The sequence below is a fragment of the Dasypus novemcinctus genome, chromosome 6, assembly GCF_030445035.2.
Source record: "Dasypus novemcinctus isolate mDasNov1 chromosome 6, mDasNov1.1.hap2, whole genome shotgun sequence".
NCBI classification, from domain to species: Eukaryota; Metazoa; Chordata; class Mammalia; order Cingulata; family Dasypodidae; genus Dasypus; species Dasypus novemcinctus.
In genome coordinates this window covers 113,441,943-113,457,086 of record NC_080678.1, presented here as the reverse complement: position 1 = coordinate 113,457,086, position 15,144 = coordinate 113,441,943, and the positions used below count along the sequence as shown (strand labels likewise).

Sequence of the window (15,144 nt, the reverse complement as noted above, 5' to 3'; positions counted from 1 at the left end):
AGCAGAAGCGTTATTGGATGCTAGAAAGCAGGCCGCGGGCCGGGGAAAGCGGGTTGCCGGCTGTTTAGCGGGGCTGGAGCTGCTTGAGAGCGATGGCGGCATGGGGGGCCATGGTTACAATCTTCTGGTGCGGTAGCGGCTAGACAGATGGCGGAAAATATTATCAAGAAAGCAAAGGTTATGAGGAAGAAATAAAGTATTAAAGGCTGTGGGGGAAGTGAGAAGATCATTTAGAGGATAGGGTTGAGAACGGTATGTTTAAGACAGAAGCTTTGTGGTTTGTAGGAGACTGCTTTATAAACGAAGGAGAATGAGGGCAGTAAATATAGTAACGATAGATAGGAAGATGACAGTGAGGAGGAGTCTTTGTTTAAGGTTCCAATCGTCCGGCACAACAGTGGCTAGGCCGATAGCGAGGGGTGTTGCTAAATAGACAATGGCTGCAAAGACAAAATCATCTTGTTTCTTTAAGAATAACTTTTCTTTAAATACTTAGTAGCATGCAATATTGGAAACCGTTTCCTAAAAGCAAGTTGGCAGGGGAGCTTGGTTGCTGTTAATCTTTCCTGTTATAAAATTACCTTTCATTATTATTATCATCAATTCAGTTTTATATATATATATTTAAGAATGACCTTTTGGAATTAGCCATTTAATACCTTAATGTAAACTATTGAAGATAAATTTTATCTTTACAGAACACATTCCCTTACGTAAAGTTATCACAAACAATACCTTTTACACTTGCCGCATGCAAATTAAGTATCAAGAGTTTATGAAAAATTAGCCATCTTACTTTAGGACAAAATACGTCTTTTTGCAAAACTTATTACATTTCAGTTAGCATTTTTACAAACTTTTAACCTTTTAATATTCATATAAGTTTTACATTCTTTATATTATCCTGTGAAGAAAAATAAGTTATTCATTTTAATCTAGGCAAGAACAACTTTTTATGAAGACGTACAGTTAATTTTGTTAATTAAGACTTACAATTTTTTTTTAAATTGTAGATATCTTATTAACATTTAAACTTATGTATTAATATAATAAACTTAAGTATTAATATAAGCACTTATTTAATTTTTGGCCATTTGAATAGAGCTCTTTTAAAGATTTCTAGTAATTTATATTTACCATCCGGAGGTATCACAATATACGTTGACATTGAACGAACAGACAGACAAACACAGAACAATTACAACACATTAACAGAAATATATAATTTATTTACAGTTGACTCATAATTCTTACTTTTTTGGTATAGCTGCTTTTAAATCCTTTTTTATATAGAAGCTGTTTGAAAGAGATCTTACACCGGTGAGTGTCTAGGAGACCGGCGAGGGCCCGAACTTGTGGGGCTTGCTTAGCAGATAGGATGTTACCTATTGCTAATGGCCTTTTGGAGCCGATAAGAAAAGGGGCCCTTACCTTGAGAGCGCGGCGATGGGAGCCGAGGTGCGCGGTGAGACGAGGGGTTGGAGCCGGTGGGGCTCTGACGGTGGTCGCGGGCCAAGAGAAGGCCCCGACGAGGGGAGGGCGGGACGATGAGCAATGGAGCAAGGCAAAGGGTAGCAAGCGCGGAGGGGAGGAGGCAGAGGTGAAGGCAGGGGTGGAGGTGCTCAGGCACGCACTCCTGAGAGTTTTATTGGCGCCTCTTAATCATAGCAGGTCGGTATAAGCCCCCGACATGGAAGGAGAAAGCCATCCAGCGATTCTCCCAGACCGCCGTGGATCATATGAGGTCACCAAGGTTCAGGAGCAGCAATGCAGAGCGAAAAGATAGGGGTGAGAAGAGAGGAGAGCGTAGGGCTATGGTAGGGTTACTTCAGACATGCAAGCGCGTGCTCCCGAGAAATCCAAGGCTCCTCTTAATCATAGCGGGTCGGTATAAGCCCCTGACATGGAAGGAGAAAGCCATCCAGCGATTCTCTCAGACCGCCGTGGATCGTATGAGGTAGCCAAGGCTCAGGTAGCAGCAATGTTGCACGAGAGAAGTCCCAAGGTGAGAAGAGAGGAGGGCGTAGGGCTGTGGATTACTTCAGACGTGCAAGCGCACGCTCCCGAGAAATCCAAGGCTCCTCTTAATCATAGCGGGTTGGTATAAGCCCCCGACATGGAAGGAGAAAGCCATCCAGCGATTCTCCCAGACCGCCGTGGATCATATGAGGTAGCCAAGGCTCAGGTAGCAGCAATGTTGCACGAGAGAAGTCCCAAGGTGAGAAGAGAGGAGGGGGGGGCCGCCAGGTTATGGAGTGAGGCTGTGGTGGGGTTGCCTTGCCCCACGTTGTGCTGTGGTGGGGTTGCTTTGCCCCACGTTGGGCGCCAACTGCGACGGCTTGCTCGGTCGGTAGAGGTGGGGTTGCACTGCCCCACGTTGGGCGCCAGCTGTGGCGGCTTGCTCGGTCGGTAGAGGTGGGGTCTGGCTGCGGACGAGGGGTCGTTCCAGCTCTGGACGAGGGGTCGGTCCCGCTTGGGACGAGGGGTCGGTCCCACTTGGGATGAGGGGTCGGTCCGGCAGCAGACGAGGGATCGGTCTCACAAGGGGTTGCGCGGTTCGGCTGACGGGGTCGCCCGGCGAAGCCGGCGATGAAGGGGTCGCCCGGAGAAGCAGGCGACGAACTGGGGACAAGGGAGGCCAGGCCCTTGTCGGGGGCTCTCAGGACTGGAGGGCGCACGGCAGAAGAACCACCGCGGAGACAAGGTAAACACGCAAGTCCACTTTACTGAGGGAGAGGCAACAGTTTTATAGGGGCTGGGGAAGGCTGATTGGTCGAAGCCACGCCCTGTTCTGATTGGTTGCCGGCGAAAGGTCAGTGGGCGGTACTGGACGGGGGAGGGGTGGTGGTTAGGGATTGGCTGTCGCTGTTGCTGGGGGAAGGGGAAGGGTTTAGGGATTGGTGGCTGCTGTTGCTGGGGTGGAGGGCAGACTTGAGTTTCCCGCCCACGCCTGGCTGTTGCTGCTGTCGGGGGAAGGGAAAAGGGCGGGCTGGATTTTTCCGCCCACACCTGGCTGTTGCTGCTGTCGGGGGAGGGGAAAAGGGCGGGCTGGATTTTTCCGCCCACGCCTGGCTGTTGCTGCTGTCGGGGGAGGGGAAAAGGGCAGACTGGAATTTTCTGCCCTGCGCCTGTGCAGGGAGAAGGAAGAAGAAGGGTGCCGCCCCACAAGGCATCGGGTGGCGCCATCTGGGAGGAGGGGTGGCCGCGGAAGCATGGCTGCCGAGAAGGGGAGACCCGAGGGCACTCTGCGCCCATGCCGAGCTTCCTTCAGGGGTGGCGGTGGGCCCGACCAACCACCCTATTATGGGGGCAGCGGAATTAGGCCTACCGCGGCCGCTCCCCTGCCAGGCCAGCAAACCACACTTCAGCCCGAGGGGTGACCGCATTGGTGTACAGAAATGCTACTGATTTTTGCGCATTGATCTTATAACCTGCGACTTTACTAAACTCATTTATGAGTTCTAGAATCTTCGTTGTAGATCTCTCAGGGTTTTCTATGTATAGGATCATGTCATCTGCAAATAATGAAATTTTGACTTCTTCCTTTCCAATTTGAATGCCTTTTATTTCTGGTTCTTGCCTCAGTGCTCGAGCAAGTACTTCTAAGACAATGTTAAATAGGAGCGGAGACAGTGGGCATCCTTGTCTTGTTCCTGAGTTTAGAGGGAAGGAGTCTAGGATTTCTCCATTGTAAACAATATTGGCTTTAGGTTTTTCATGTATACTCTTTATCATGTTCAAAAAATTCCCTTGTATTCCAATCTTTTGGAGTGTTTTTATCAAGAAAGGGTGCTGTATTTTGTCAAATGCTTTTTCTGCATCAATAGATATAATCATGTGATTTTTTTCCTTCAATCTGTTTATATGGTGTATTACGTTGATTGATTTTCTTATGTTGAACCATCCTTGCATACCTGGGATGAATCCCACTTGGTCGTGGTGTATAATATGTTTAATGTGTTGTTGAATACGATTAGCAAGTATTTTGTTAAGTATTTTTGCATCTAGGTTCATTAGAGAAATTGGTCTGTAATTTTCCTTTCTTGTGATGTCTTTGTTTGGCTTTGGTACTAGGGTAATGTTGGCATCATAGAAGGAGTTGGGTAATGTTCTTTCTGTTTCGATGTTTTGGAATAGTTTCAGCAGGATTGGTGTCAGTTCTTTCTGGAATGTTTTGTAGAATTCACCTGTGAAGCCGTCTGGCCCTGGGCTCTTCTTAGTTGGGAGATTTTTAATAACTGATTCTATCTCTCTGCTTGTGATTGGTTTGTTAAGATCATCAATTTCTTCTTTTGTCAATATGGGCTGCTTATGTGTTTCTAGGAATTTGTCCATTTCCTCTAGATTGTCATTTTTGTTGGAATATAGTTTTTCAAAATATCCTCTTATGATAGTCTTTATTTCTGTGGGGTCAGTGGTGATATCGCCTTTCTCATTTCTTATTTTGTGTATTTGCATCTTCTCTCTTTTTTTCTTTGTTAGTGTTGCTAAAGGTTTGTCAATTTTGTTAATCTTCTCAAAAAACCAGCTCTTGGTCTTGTTTATCTGTTCAAGGGCTTTCTTATTTTCTATTTTATTTAGTTCTGCTCTTATCTTTGTTATTTCCTTCCTTCTTCTTCCTGTTGGGTTACTTTGTTGTTGTTTTTCTAATTCCTTCAAATGTGCAGTTAGTTCTTCAATTTTTGCTCTTTCTTCTTTTTTGATATATGAATTTATGGCTATAAACTTCCCTCTCAGTACTGCTTTTGCTGCATCCCATAAATTTTGGTATGTTGTGTTATCATTATCATTTGTTTCAAGGTAGTCATTGATTTCTTTTGAGATTTCCTCTTTGACCCACTGTTTTTCTAAGAGTGTGCTGTTTAATTTCCAAATCATGGTGTGAAATCTGGGCTTCTGTCCCTTGCAAATCTCCAGCTTGACTCCACTGTGGTCAGAGATAATGTTTTGTATGATTTCAATCTTTCTGAATTCGTTCAGCCTTTCTTTGTGGCCTAGCATATGATCTATCTTGGAGAATGATCCATGTGCGCTTGAGAAAAATGTATATCCTGCTGTGTTTGGGTGTAGCGATCTATATATGTCTATTAGATCCAGCTCCTCTAATATACTATTCAGATGTTTTGTTTCTTTGGTGATTCTCTTTTGAGATGTTCTGTCCAGAGTTGATAGTGGTGTATTAAAATCCCCCACTATAATTGTAGATGTATCTATTCTTTCTCTTAGTTTTTCCAGCATTTGCCTGACGTATTTAGAGGCACCCTTGTTAGGGGCATAGATATTTATGATTGTTCGATCTTCTTGACAGATTTTCCCTTTCACTAAAATGTAGTATCCTTCTTTGTCTCTCACAATTGTTTCACATTTAAAGTCTATTTTGTCTGATATTAATATAGCTACTCCTGCCTTTTTTTGGTTATTGTTAGCTTGTATGATTGTTTTCCAGCCATTCACTTTCAATCTCCATGCGTCTCTGGGTCTAAGATGTGTCTCTTGTAGACAGCATATGGATGGGTCATATTTCCTTATCCATTGTCCCAGTCTGAATCTTTTGATAGGTGAGTTTAATCTGTTGACATTCAGTGTTATTACTATCAAGGAATTATTTGTGTTAGCCATATTTTGATTGGATTTGTGTTTGTCATATTTTGTTTGTATATTTTTTTTGTCTTTTTTGTTGTTGTTGTTGGTCTTATACTCTCCTCCAACTTTGCCTTTCCTGTTTTTTCCTTTCTTCCTGCAGAACTCCCTTTAGAATTTCTTGAAGGGCAGGTTTCTTGTTGGTATACTCTTTCAGTTTCTGTTTGTCTGCGAATATTTTGAACTCTCCATCATGTTTGAATGCTAGTTTAGCTGGATAGAGTATTCTTGGTTGGAAATTTTTTTCCTTTAGTACCTTGACTATATCATACCACTGTCTTCTTGCCTCCATGGTTTCAGAAGAGAAATCAGCACTTAATCTAATTGAGCTTCCCTTGTATGTGATGGTTTTCTTTTCTCTTGCTGCTTTTAGGATTTTCTCTTTGTCTTGAGCATTGGATAATTTGACAAGTATATGTCTTGGTGTGGGCCTGTTGGGGTTTATGACTTGTGGAGTGCGCTGTGCTTCTTGGATATGTACATCTGTCTCTTTCAGTAGATTTGGGAAGTTTTCAGCCATTATTTCCTGCAACACTCCTTCTGACCCCTTTCCCTTCTCTTCACCTTCTGGAATGCCTATAATACGTATGTTTGAGTGTTTTGCATTGTCATTCAGGTCCCTAAATCCTAATTGGATTTTTTCTATCTTCTTATTGACCCCTTCTACTATCTGTTTGATTTCTGATGTAGTGTCTTCCACATCACTAATTCTCTGCTCTGTCTCTTCTAGTCTGCTGATATTTGCTGCAAGTGTATTTTTGATTTCTTGAACTGTGGTGTTCATTCCCATCATATCTGTTATGTTCTTGCATATGTCTGCAATTTCCCCTCCAAGTGATGTCTTCATGTTGTTAACCTCTTTCATTACTGCATCAAATTTGTCGGTGATCAATGTTCTGAGATCTTTCATTGCTTGTGCCAAGTTTTGCTCCCCTTCGTGATTATTGGTTTGTTGATTGGATTCAGCCATGTTTTCCTGATTATTGGTTTGGTTTGTAGATTTTTGTTGATTTCTGGTCATCTCTTTATTTTGACGAATTTAATCAGTTCCTTAGCTTCTTTGTCTGCTCTTGGAGGTTAATTAGTTGTTATTTTTGCATAGGTGTTATATCTTCTCTTTGTCACTTTTTTCTTATTATTCTAGTTACTTGTTGTTGGTTAAGTTCACTTTAGAGGAAAGTATTAGTGTTGGGGAAAGGCAATTGTGTAAGCAAGGGAAAAGTGTAAAGTAGTATTGGTAATTTATGTTAACAAAGCAAGAATATGAGATCTGGGAGGATGGAGGTTAGATTCATGTAGATTGTATAGAGTTATAGCTGTAGGTAGAGTACCTTTTATGAAGTAGATGACTGAATATGGGAGGAATATGGTATGAACTACAAAGCTATTGTTTTCATGAGAGAGGGAAAAAGAAAAGAAAGGTAATAGTTTCAAGAGTGGATAACAGACAGAAAACAGAACAAAGGTATTAGAAATTAAGAGTTAGACACTTTGTGGATCAAAGAACGGGAGGTGGGGGGTGGAATATAGAAGAGACAGTAGATGATAGTGGATATCAAGATGCAGGGGAAGGGGGATAGTGTAGGTAGCCTAAATCAGTTCACACAGAAATGAGGCAGTGGAGGATGGGAAAACCCAGCAAATGTGAGGTGTTCCCTGTAGCACCTATTGTATACTTGAATTAAAATAAAATAAGTGGAAGATGAGGGACAAGAGGGAAAGAGAAAACCAAAAAAAAAAACTAATTATAATAAAGAAAAAAAGAAAGACAAGAAGAAAGGAAGAAAGAAAAAGCGGATGGGCAAACGGTGGGGAACGGATAGGGGGAAGAGAGATACAGGTATACACGTGTCACAATTGCAACACTATCTAAAACAACAACTTCCCCCCGCTTTGCCCTAAAACCCCCCGTCTGTCTGCCCAAATGGGTCTGCAAGCACCTCCCTTCCCACAAACCCCCAATAGGCCACCCAGGGCCCACGAACTCCCCAGTACTGCAGATGCTCCAAAAAAAAAAAAAAATTAAGTAAAATAAATTAAAAAAAAAAAACAAAGAACAGAAACCCCTCCGCAGGCCCGGCTCCGCCTGCTGCTGCCCGCCACGGAGGCCTGGACTGGCTCTGCCCGGTTCCTTACGCCGCCGCGGCCCGGCCGGGCTCCGCCCGGCTCCGCTCGCTACAGCGGCCCGGCCCGGCGACAGGCCGTGTCCTGGACCGGCCCCGCCCGGCTCCGTACGCCGCCGCGGCCCGGCCCGGCTACGCCCGGCCCCGCCCAGTCCCGCTCGCCACCAGCGCAGCCCGGTCCAGCTCCGGCATCCGCCGCTGCGGCCCGGCCTGGCTCAGCCCCACCGAGCGGGGCTAGATGCCTCTTCTCCGCCTACCCAAGGAGGGAATCCTCTACAGGTAGCTGGGATCTCTGTGTATATTTCACAGACGGATCCTCTCTGTTACCTTCCCTCCAAATCGATGTCCAGACACCTCCGGACCAGCAAAAATCCCGAAACAATCCGGTCCCAAAGAGTCTCCAACGCCACCCAGCCGATTCCCTGCAGAAGACCCTAACAGGGATGTTCACTCAGCCGCCATCTTGCCGACAGGATTCCATTTAATGCCCCTAGACACACACAACCCCAGACCACATGTGTGCAAGGAGAAGCAGATGTGGCCAAATCGTCATGAGAGGATAAATTGAACCATGCTTCCACTAAGCTTTTGATATATTTTAAGGAATCTAAATGTATGTATTTTCATGAATTTTTAAAAATAATTTGGGTACAGCACAGTAAATTACACTAATATGTGATTAATAACTAGACATGTATGACTAGCTCCTATTGCTAAACATACTGTAGGAACATATGGAACATGGAATTCTACAGAATCCAGATTATTTGAAATCTCCAATTGTAAATATTTTGATAATTGAAACCAATACCTGTGGTTCTCAACTTTGTCTGCACATTAGATAAATTTAACCAAAATCTCTGGATGGGAGGACTAGTAACTTTAAAAAGCTATTCAGTGATATCTGTGTATATCCAGGTTTGAAAAATGCTGAGTTATATTATAGCAAAATGTTTACTCAAGCTATTGCACCAGAGAAAATAAAATATCAAAAATAAGTTCCAGAATATTAAGAAATGCACTTGAAAATGTGGTTTCCAAGTTTTATACATTTAAGGATGATTAATGCAGGTGTAGATTTATATTCCAATTCATGAACGTCAGACAGCACAGGGATTTCTCAAGTCACGGAGGAGACGGCGTGTCCTGCAGTGTCAGGTCTCTTCCAACAACGTGGAGGAGGATTGCAAAGCTGTGGTGTCCTGCAGACTCAGAGCTCAGACTGGGCTAGTTAGGACCAGCCTGCTGGGATGGGCGCGCTGCAGCAAACTGAGCAGATAGAGAAGCATTTGGGCCACCGGCGTTCGCACCAGGCAGGGGTTCACCGCCGGCACTCCCGCCAGGCAGGGGTTCACTGGCTCCTGTACATCCAGCACAAACATGCTACAGCCTCCTGTGCTTTAGTCGGAGTGAGCACTGAACTTGGCCTTTCACCTCGGAACAAACAATGGGGTGGTCGTAATCATTTCAGCCTCTCACTGGAGGTGTGTGCTCGAGAGCGCGTGCTCTCCCAGCCCTGACGTTAAGGTCTGTTCTCATTTGCAATAATGCACTATCTGGCTTTGGATGTAAAACACGGTCACCTTGACATTGGCTGGGGCAGGAGAACGGCAGCCACGGGGAGCAGTTTTTCTTCTAGTTTGTGGCTGCTCGTGGCAGGATGGTGGTGGTTGAGAACAACTACTTCACCCATTGACTAATCACGTTGAGATGGTGTGGCTAGGGTGTGGGGCACCCATGCAGTCCAGCGCATGCCACAGTCACGGGGAATGTGCCCTTTGGCAGAGGCTGCAGTGGACTGTGCTGGTCGGCACGTCTCGTTCCATCCCCACCACCCGTCCTCCACCTGCCCGTCCACGGGAAGCCCTCTCCTGCCTCCAGCTCACCAGGATTCCAAACCCCATTGCATCGATTCTCCGCCTTACACTATCATGTGCTTGACACAGAGAAAGAACCCTAAGATGTGGACGGCGGCCTGGCCGTGTCCCTCCAGGGCCAGCTGGCTATGGGTGCCGTGTACACCCCCATAGCCACCCAGCGACAGGGAAGCCAAGCGTCCCTGTGGCATTCTGGCGTTCTCTGAGCTGGGTCTTTGCAGAGCAGCCCGTCTTGTTTCAAAACGCATTGTGTGAAGATGAGAAGGCTGGGGCAGTGGAAGGGGAGTGCAGAGCTGGATGGTACCTCTTCTCTCATTCTTGGACACCTGGCAGGACCTGCTGGGAGAGGACGGCACCAGAACGAGCTGTGACCAAGCTCGGGACCACTGCCCCACCCGGCACATCCTGCAACAATTGCCACTGAGAGTGTAAAATTCTGCAGAACAAATGCTGGTTCTTCCCACCAGTCAGCGCCATATCCACATGTTTGGATGTGCTGAAGGAGAAAGTATTAGATATTTTTTAAAGAATCTGTCATAAGGAGACTCCTATTTTTGACACAGCAGAGCAGTGAAAACTCCCCTCACACTAAATGGCCTTTGATGGACATTGCACATCTGTTTTCACAGACATTGCACGTCAAATTTTGTGGGCATCGCCCATCTGGACTTTGGATGTCTGATTTCACGGGCAGCACACATATGTAGCTGGTCTTTCCAGACTTGAGCTCCTCAGTCAGTTGACCGAGAGCAGTCTCTCTCCTTTGTTGGACTTGTTTGTGGGAAAGCACGCCTATGGGACTGAGGAGGCAGAGGAGGCTGGCGTCTGTCGTCATGCTGTGGGCCCATCTGTGACACTGAACAGTCCCCAGGGTTCACAGCAAGGTGGTGATGGCTGAGTGGGGAGAACGGCCGAGGCTGTCCAGGGCTACAGCCAAGGACAGGGCTTCAGCGGTGCTGGCAGCCACAGGAGGGTTGTGTCGTGTCTCGTCAGCAGAGCAGCTGAATAACGTTTAAGTGACCAGCCAGCGTCCAAGCATGTAATTGTGCTTTCTCAAAAACCCTACTAAGGGAGAAGGAATGTTGGATTTTTATGTCAGCTTTTTGAAAAATTATGTTTTAAAAATTCTTTCATTTTAAAATGATGGTTTTACCTCTTCAGTTGAAAAATAACCTCGGTGCCATCATTGGTCTATAAGCCTAACATTTTATTTTAAAAAACAAAAGGGCCCTGCGCAATATCTAAACCACTCACATGGTGGATCTGTAAGCAGATAGGGCCGCTGAGCTAATCCCAGGGAGGCAGGAAGCCATTTCCTTAAGTAGATGCTCCAGGCCCCCGGGCTGTGCAATTTAAGGCTTTTCCATTATTAGGCGTTTTTTACAATAATTCCTTAACGAGTGTGTTGATGAAACCATCACTTATACTGACAATCTCCAAATAAGCTGGATTCAGGGAGATTACATCATAAAATAAGCCCCAAATGCTCCGTGTCCAGGGGCTACACTGCCCGCCGTGGGCGCTCTCAGTGGACATCCTCCGTGTCCACGAAGGTGGCACAGCCGCGCTGTCACCTCCGATCACAGCCGAGTCGCCCTTGGTCACATCAGCCACAGGCTGCCCCTCCTCTCCGGGTCCCGAATCCTCTACAAAGCTAGAAAGAAAAACAGGAGGAACGCGAGGGGTTCCCCAGTGCCTGCCAGAGCAGAGCTACCTCCTAAGACACAGGACGTGCGGCGCTGGGGACCGTTTAGAGGCAAGGGCCGGCGGCTCGTCGGCGGGTTCCAGGAGCTACGGCCCCTGCGCGGCCCAGGCCACAGCGCCCACCTGCCCGCGCGTGGGTGCGCTCCCGCGACGCGCCGTCTCCCGCCTGCGCCGCGCAGCTGGATGCTGCCACCGGGCCCCGCACCCTGGTGCGCCCGGGGCTCCCGGGAGGCAGCGCTGCCTTCAGCCGGGCCGCGCGCTCGCACAGCAGCGCCCACAGGCAGCCCGCGAAGCCGCTCGCGCCGGCCCGCGCCGTCTCGGGGTGCACGTGGCCGCCGGGCTCTGAGGGCGACAGAGAGCTCCGGTTAGCAGGGTGGGGCGCGCGCGGGGCAGGAGCGCGGGGTCGGGGCGCCAGTCCGGGGCCGCGGGGCAGGGGCGCGGGGTGCGCGGGGACGGGGTGCGCGGGGTGCGCGGGGTGCTCTGGACGCAGGGACAGTGGGAGCTGGACGCCTGGCTTTCACCACTTGAGCTTCTCTACCCTGAAATCATGTGAGGAATAATCCTGGAATGACAGGATTGTAGCAGTGGCAGGAAGGAAATAGGTCAGAGAAAAACACTGCTTTTCAGTTTTATAATTACGCTGCAAATAATATTTAAATTTAAATAATAAGCACTCAAAAGAAAAAGAAACAGGGATTAGTGCTTTTCATTTCCATTAATGAAGTTCTGAAAAAGTAAAATGGCCTCACACGCACCCATTGGCCCTTGAGGTCCTGCATCGACCTCAGGGCTTTCCGGGTTTGAACCTTGATTGTTTCCACGTGAAACAAGCTGTCAGATCCGACCTCCTGTTCAATGAGCTTTCTCTCAATCTGCCTCCACTCAGCTCAAAAAGCACTTGAAGGCCCCTGGCTGAGTGTCTATACTTCATGTTCTGGGTTTTCCAGTATCCGCTTAGGCTGAACTCTAGACGACAGGGTGCGTCTTTACCCAACACCCGCCCAGTGGGCCCCTGGCACCTCTGTGCTCTCCCCTGCCCATCTTCCCACGTCTCTCCTACTCTGTTTCTAATTGCAGAGGAATTGCCCCAGCATGTCCCTCCTAAGGGGGCTGTGGCGACACCGTGGCCTGCAGGTAATCCTGGGGGGACGACCCGTGGGTGGCGGGCGCCTCTGTGTCCTCCTCAGTAGGTGACCACATGCCCTCCGCCGCTGCAGGGGACACCTTGGGTGCCAGGGGAAGCTTTGTCTTTGCAACGCTTTGTTTCTGCATGAAGCTCTGTGACCAGCGAGTCTCTTCTCTCTTTCAGTTCATCTACTGGGCTTCAGTTTGGAAAATCATTCTGAATTCTGAGAGGTGGTTTCATTGCTCCACTAAAGCTCATGTTCTTTCATCAAGTTTTACCCGAGGTGTGCCTGGCTCCTCCAACAGCCGGGCTCTCTGGGGTCACTGCTGGACCTCCTCTCTCCCTCTCTCCCTCCCTCTTTCTCTTTCTCCCTCTCCTTCCCTCCTTCCCCCCTCCTCTTCTCTCTTCTCTGTCTCTTCCTCTCTGTCTCTGTCTCCCTATCCCTCCCTGTCTCTCTCTCTCTCCTGTGTCTTCTCTCCTCCTTTCCTCCCTCTTTCTCTCCTGTCTCTTCTTTCTTCTTTCTCTCTGTCTCTCCCCGTCTGTCTCTCCCTCTCTCTTGTTTCTCTCCCTTTCCTGTCTCTCCCTCTCCCTCCCTCCCTCTCTATCTCTCCCTCTCTCTTCTCTCTCCCTTTCCTCTCTCCCTGTCTCTCCCTCTCCTTCCCTCCCTCCCTCTCTTTCTCTCTGTCTCTCCCTCTCTCTTTTCTCTCTCCCCTCCCCGTCTCTTCTGTCTCTGTCTCTCTCTGTACTGAGTTGTTTTCTTGCAATGTGAGTGTGGCACCAAGATGACCCCTGCTGGTCAGCAGTGTCCAAGACCACAGGGACTTCATCCCCTCCACACCTGGGGTAGCAAAAGTGGCCCAGACCCCCTGGTCGTGCTTGAGTCCTTGGAGACATGAGGCTGGGCACCTCATGCTTCCAGCATCCAGGGGCATCCACACACCTGGCTTCACCCCAGCTCCCCCTGCAGGTCCAGGCTCCCTCCAGGGCCAGGCAGGTAAGAAAGTTCACAGGAGCTTCTCACCGCCCCTACCCCACCCCAGTGTTTGGCTTGCTTTCGGGGCTGAACTGACAATTGTGCCAGGAAACAGGGAAAACTGTTATCTTCCCTGTGTCTGACTCCTGAAAATAAAATGTGCCACTCTTTCTTTCTTTAGCTTAAAACCCTTTTTCCCCAAAGATGTATAAATGCAGGGGCAGGTAAGTGGGCCAGCTTGCCTCTGCGGTCCACTTTCCTTCTGTGCTTAGGAACTGCTCTCCTGTGAGATCAGGCTCAGTGCTAAGGGCAGGGGGCAAGAGAGTGGCTGTGGTCCCTGGAGAAGTGGTTTTCAGGTAGAGTGTGTGGCTGAGGACACATGTCATCTGCCTTGTGATTTTCATAGAGCTGCCCAGGTCATTTTACATAAAAACAGACTTTAAAACCATTACGAAGGAAAACTTAAGAACACGATCAGATTCCAGGAGCCTCAGGAAGTCGACATTCTCAACGGGCTCAGTTCTGAGGTCGTCTCTCCTATTTGACAACTAGTGAGAATTGCATGTTGCATGCAAGGGGCAGCTTCTACCCTTCTGAAGAGCTTTCAAGTGTGCACTTTGGTTCTGAAGATAGTTCCGGGTCATTCCGGCCCCCTCTAGAGCAGGCACTGACGACTGGGATCATCTGATCTCAAGCGCGCCTCGGCTGTGAGAGCCGGCGGGCAGGCTTTCCCTGACAGGTGGACGCTGGGTCCAGAATCTGCAGCAGATGCCCACCCCATCTGCCGGGGGGGGGGGGCACCGTGGAGCTGGGGTCACTCAAGAAGCACAGCCACTCAGCACAGGCCAACGTCTCTGCAAAACCACAGCCCTTTCCCACCGGCCTTGGCCACGAGGTCCCTCAGGCACCACTCTACTCTGCACATAGAGTTTCAGTTTTCTTAGGATTACAAAATGCTTTGGAAATTTTATGAGGTTTATGGCAGGGCAGGTCTTAAACTGTCAACATACAGATAGTGCCATTAGAAAAATCCACACACCCCAGGCATACGGCAAATGAATTTTTATTCAAAATTTCATGAAACACATTGCTTCAAGCTTTAAAATATATTGCTGAAATTGAACTTCAACCTTATTTTTGAGAGTCTGAATAATATACCAATGTATATCTAATTTTTGAATTAAAATATCAGTGTATTCAATTCCATTCTCCTGTACTTTACTCATTTAATTTAGGAGAAATACATGATTAATTTTATACATACATTTTTAGTCATTGTTCTTTATGTAATATAGTCCATTTTCTTAGTTCAAGACACAATATATCAGACCTTGTTCCAGTCTTTTTATCAATAATTTTTACATTGCATTTGAACATAAATTGTATTTTAAAATAATCTCTTGTCAAAGTTTTAAATAATTCTTCTTGCTTGTTACCTGTGTGAAAAAGTTTATCTTCCAGCCTCAGGGTGTCAGATGCGGCATCTTTAGATTGGGGTTTGGCACTGGCAGACCACACCTGCTGGACCATGCCTGCCAGACCACACTCACTGCACCACACCTGCTGGGCCACACCTGCCGGACCACACCTGCCGGACCATGCCTGCTGAACCACACCCGCTGGACCACACCTGCTGGACCATGCTGCTGGACCACACCCGCTGTAACACCTGGTGTGAGTGACCGGACAGAGGGCACTTGA

General features: G+C 47.6%; 1 protein-coding gene across 1 annotated transcript in view; it reads right to left on the bottom strand.

Moving 5' to 3' along the window:
* Positions 1-10,514: 10,514 nt before the first annotated feature.
* LOC131278939 (contactin-associated protein-like 3) overlaps positions 10,515-15,144 on the bottom strand; it is a 177,393-nt gene continuing 172,763 nt past the window's right edge. The window contains 3 exon segments of the mRNA XM_071215575.1: positions 10,515-10,641; positions 11,025-11,286; positions 11,468-11,686. Coding sequence (XP_071071676.1) covers positions 10,515-10,641; positions 11,025-11,286; positions 11,468-11,686 — 608 coding nt within the window.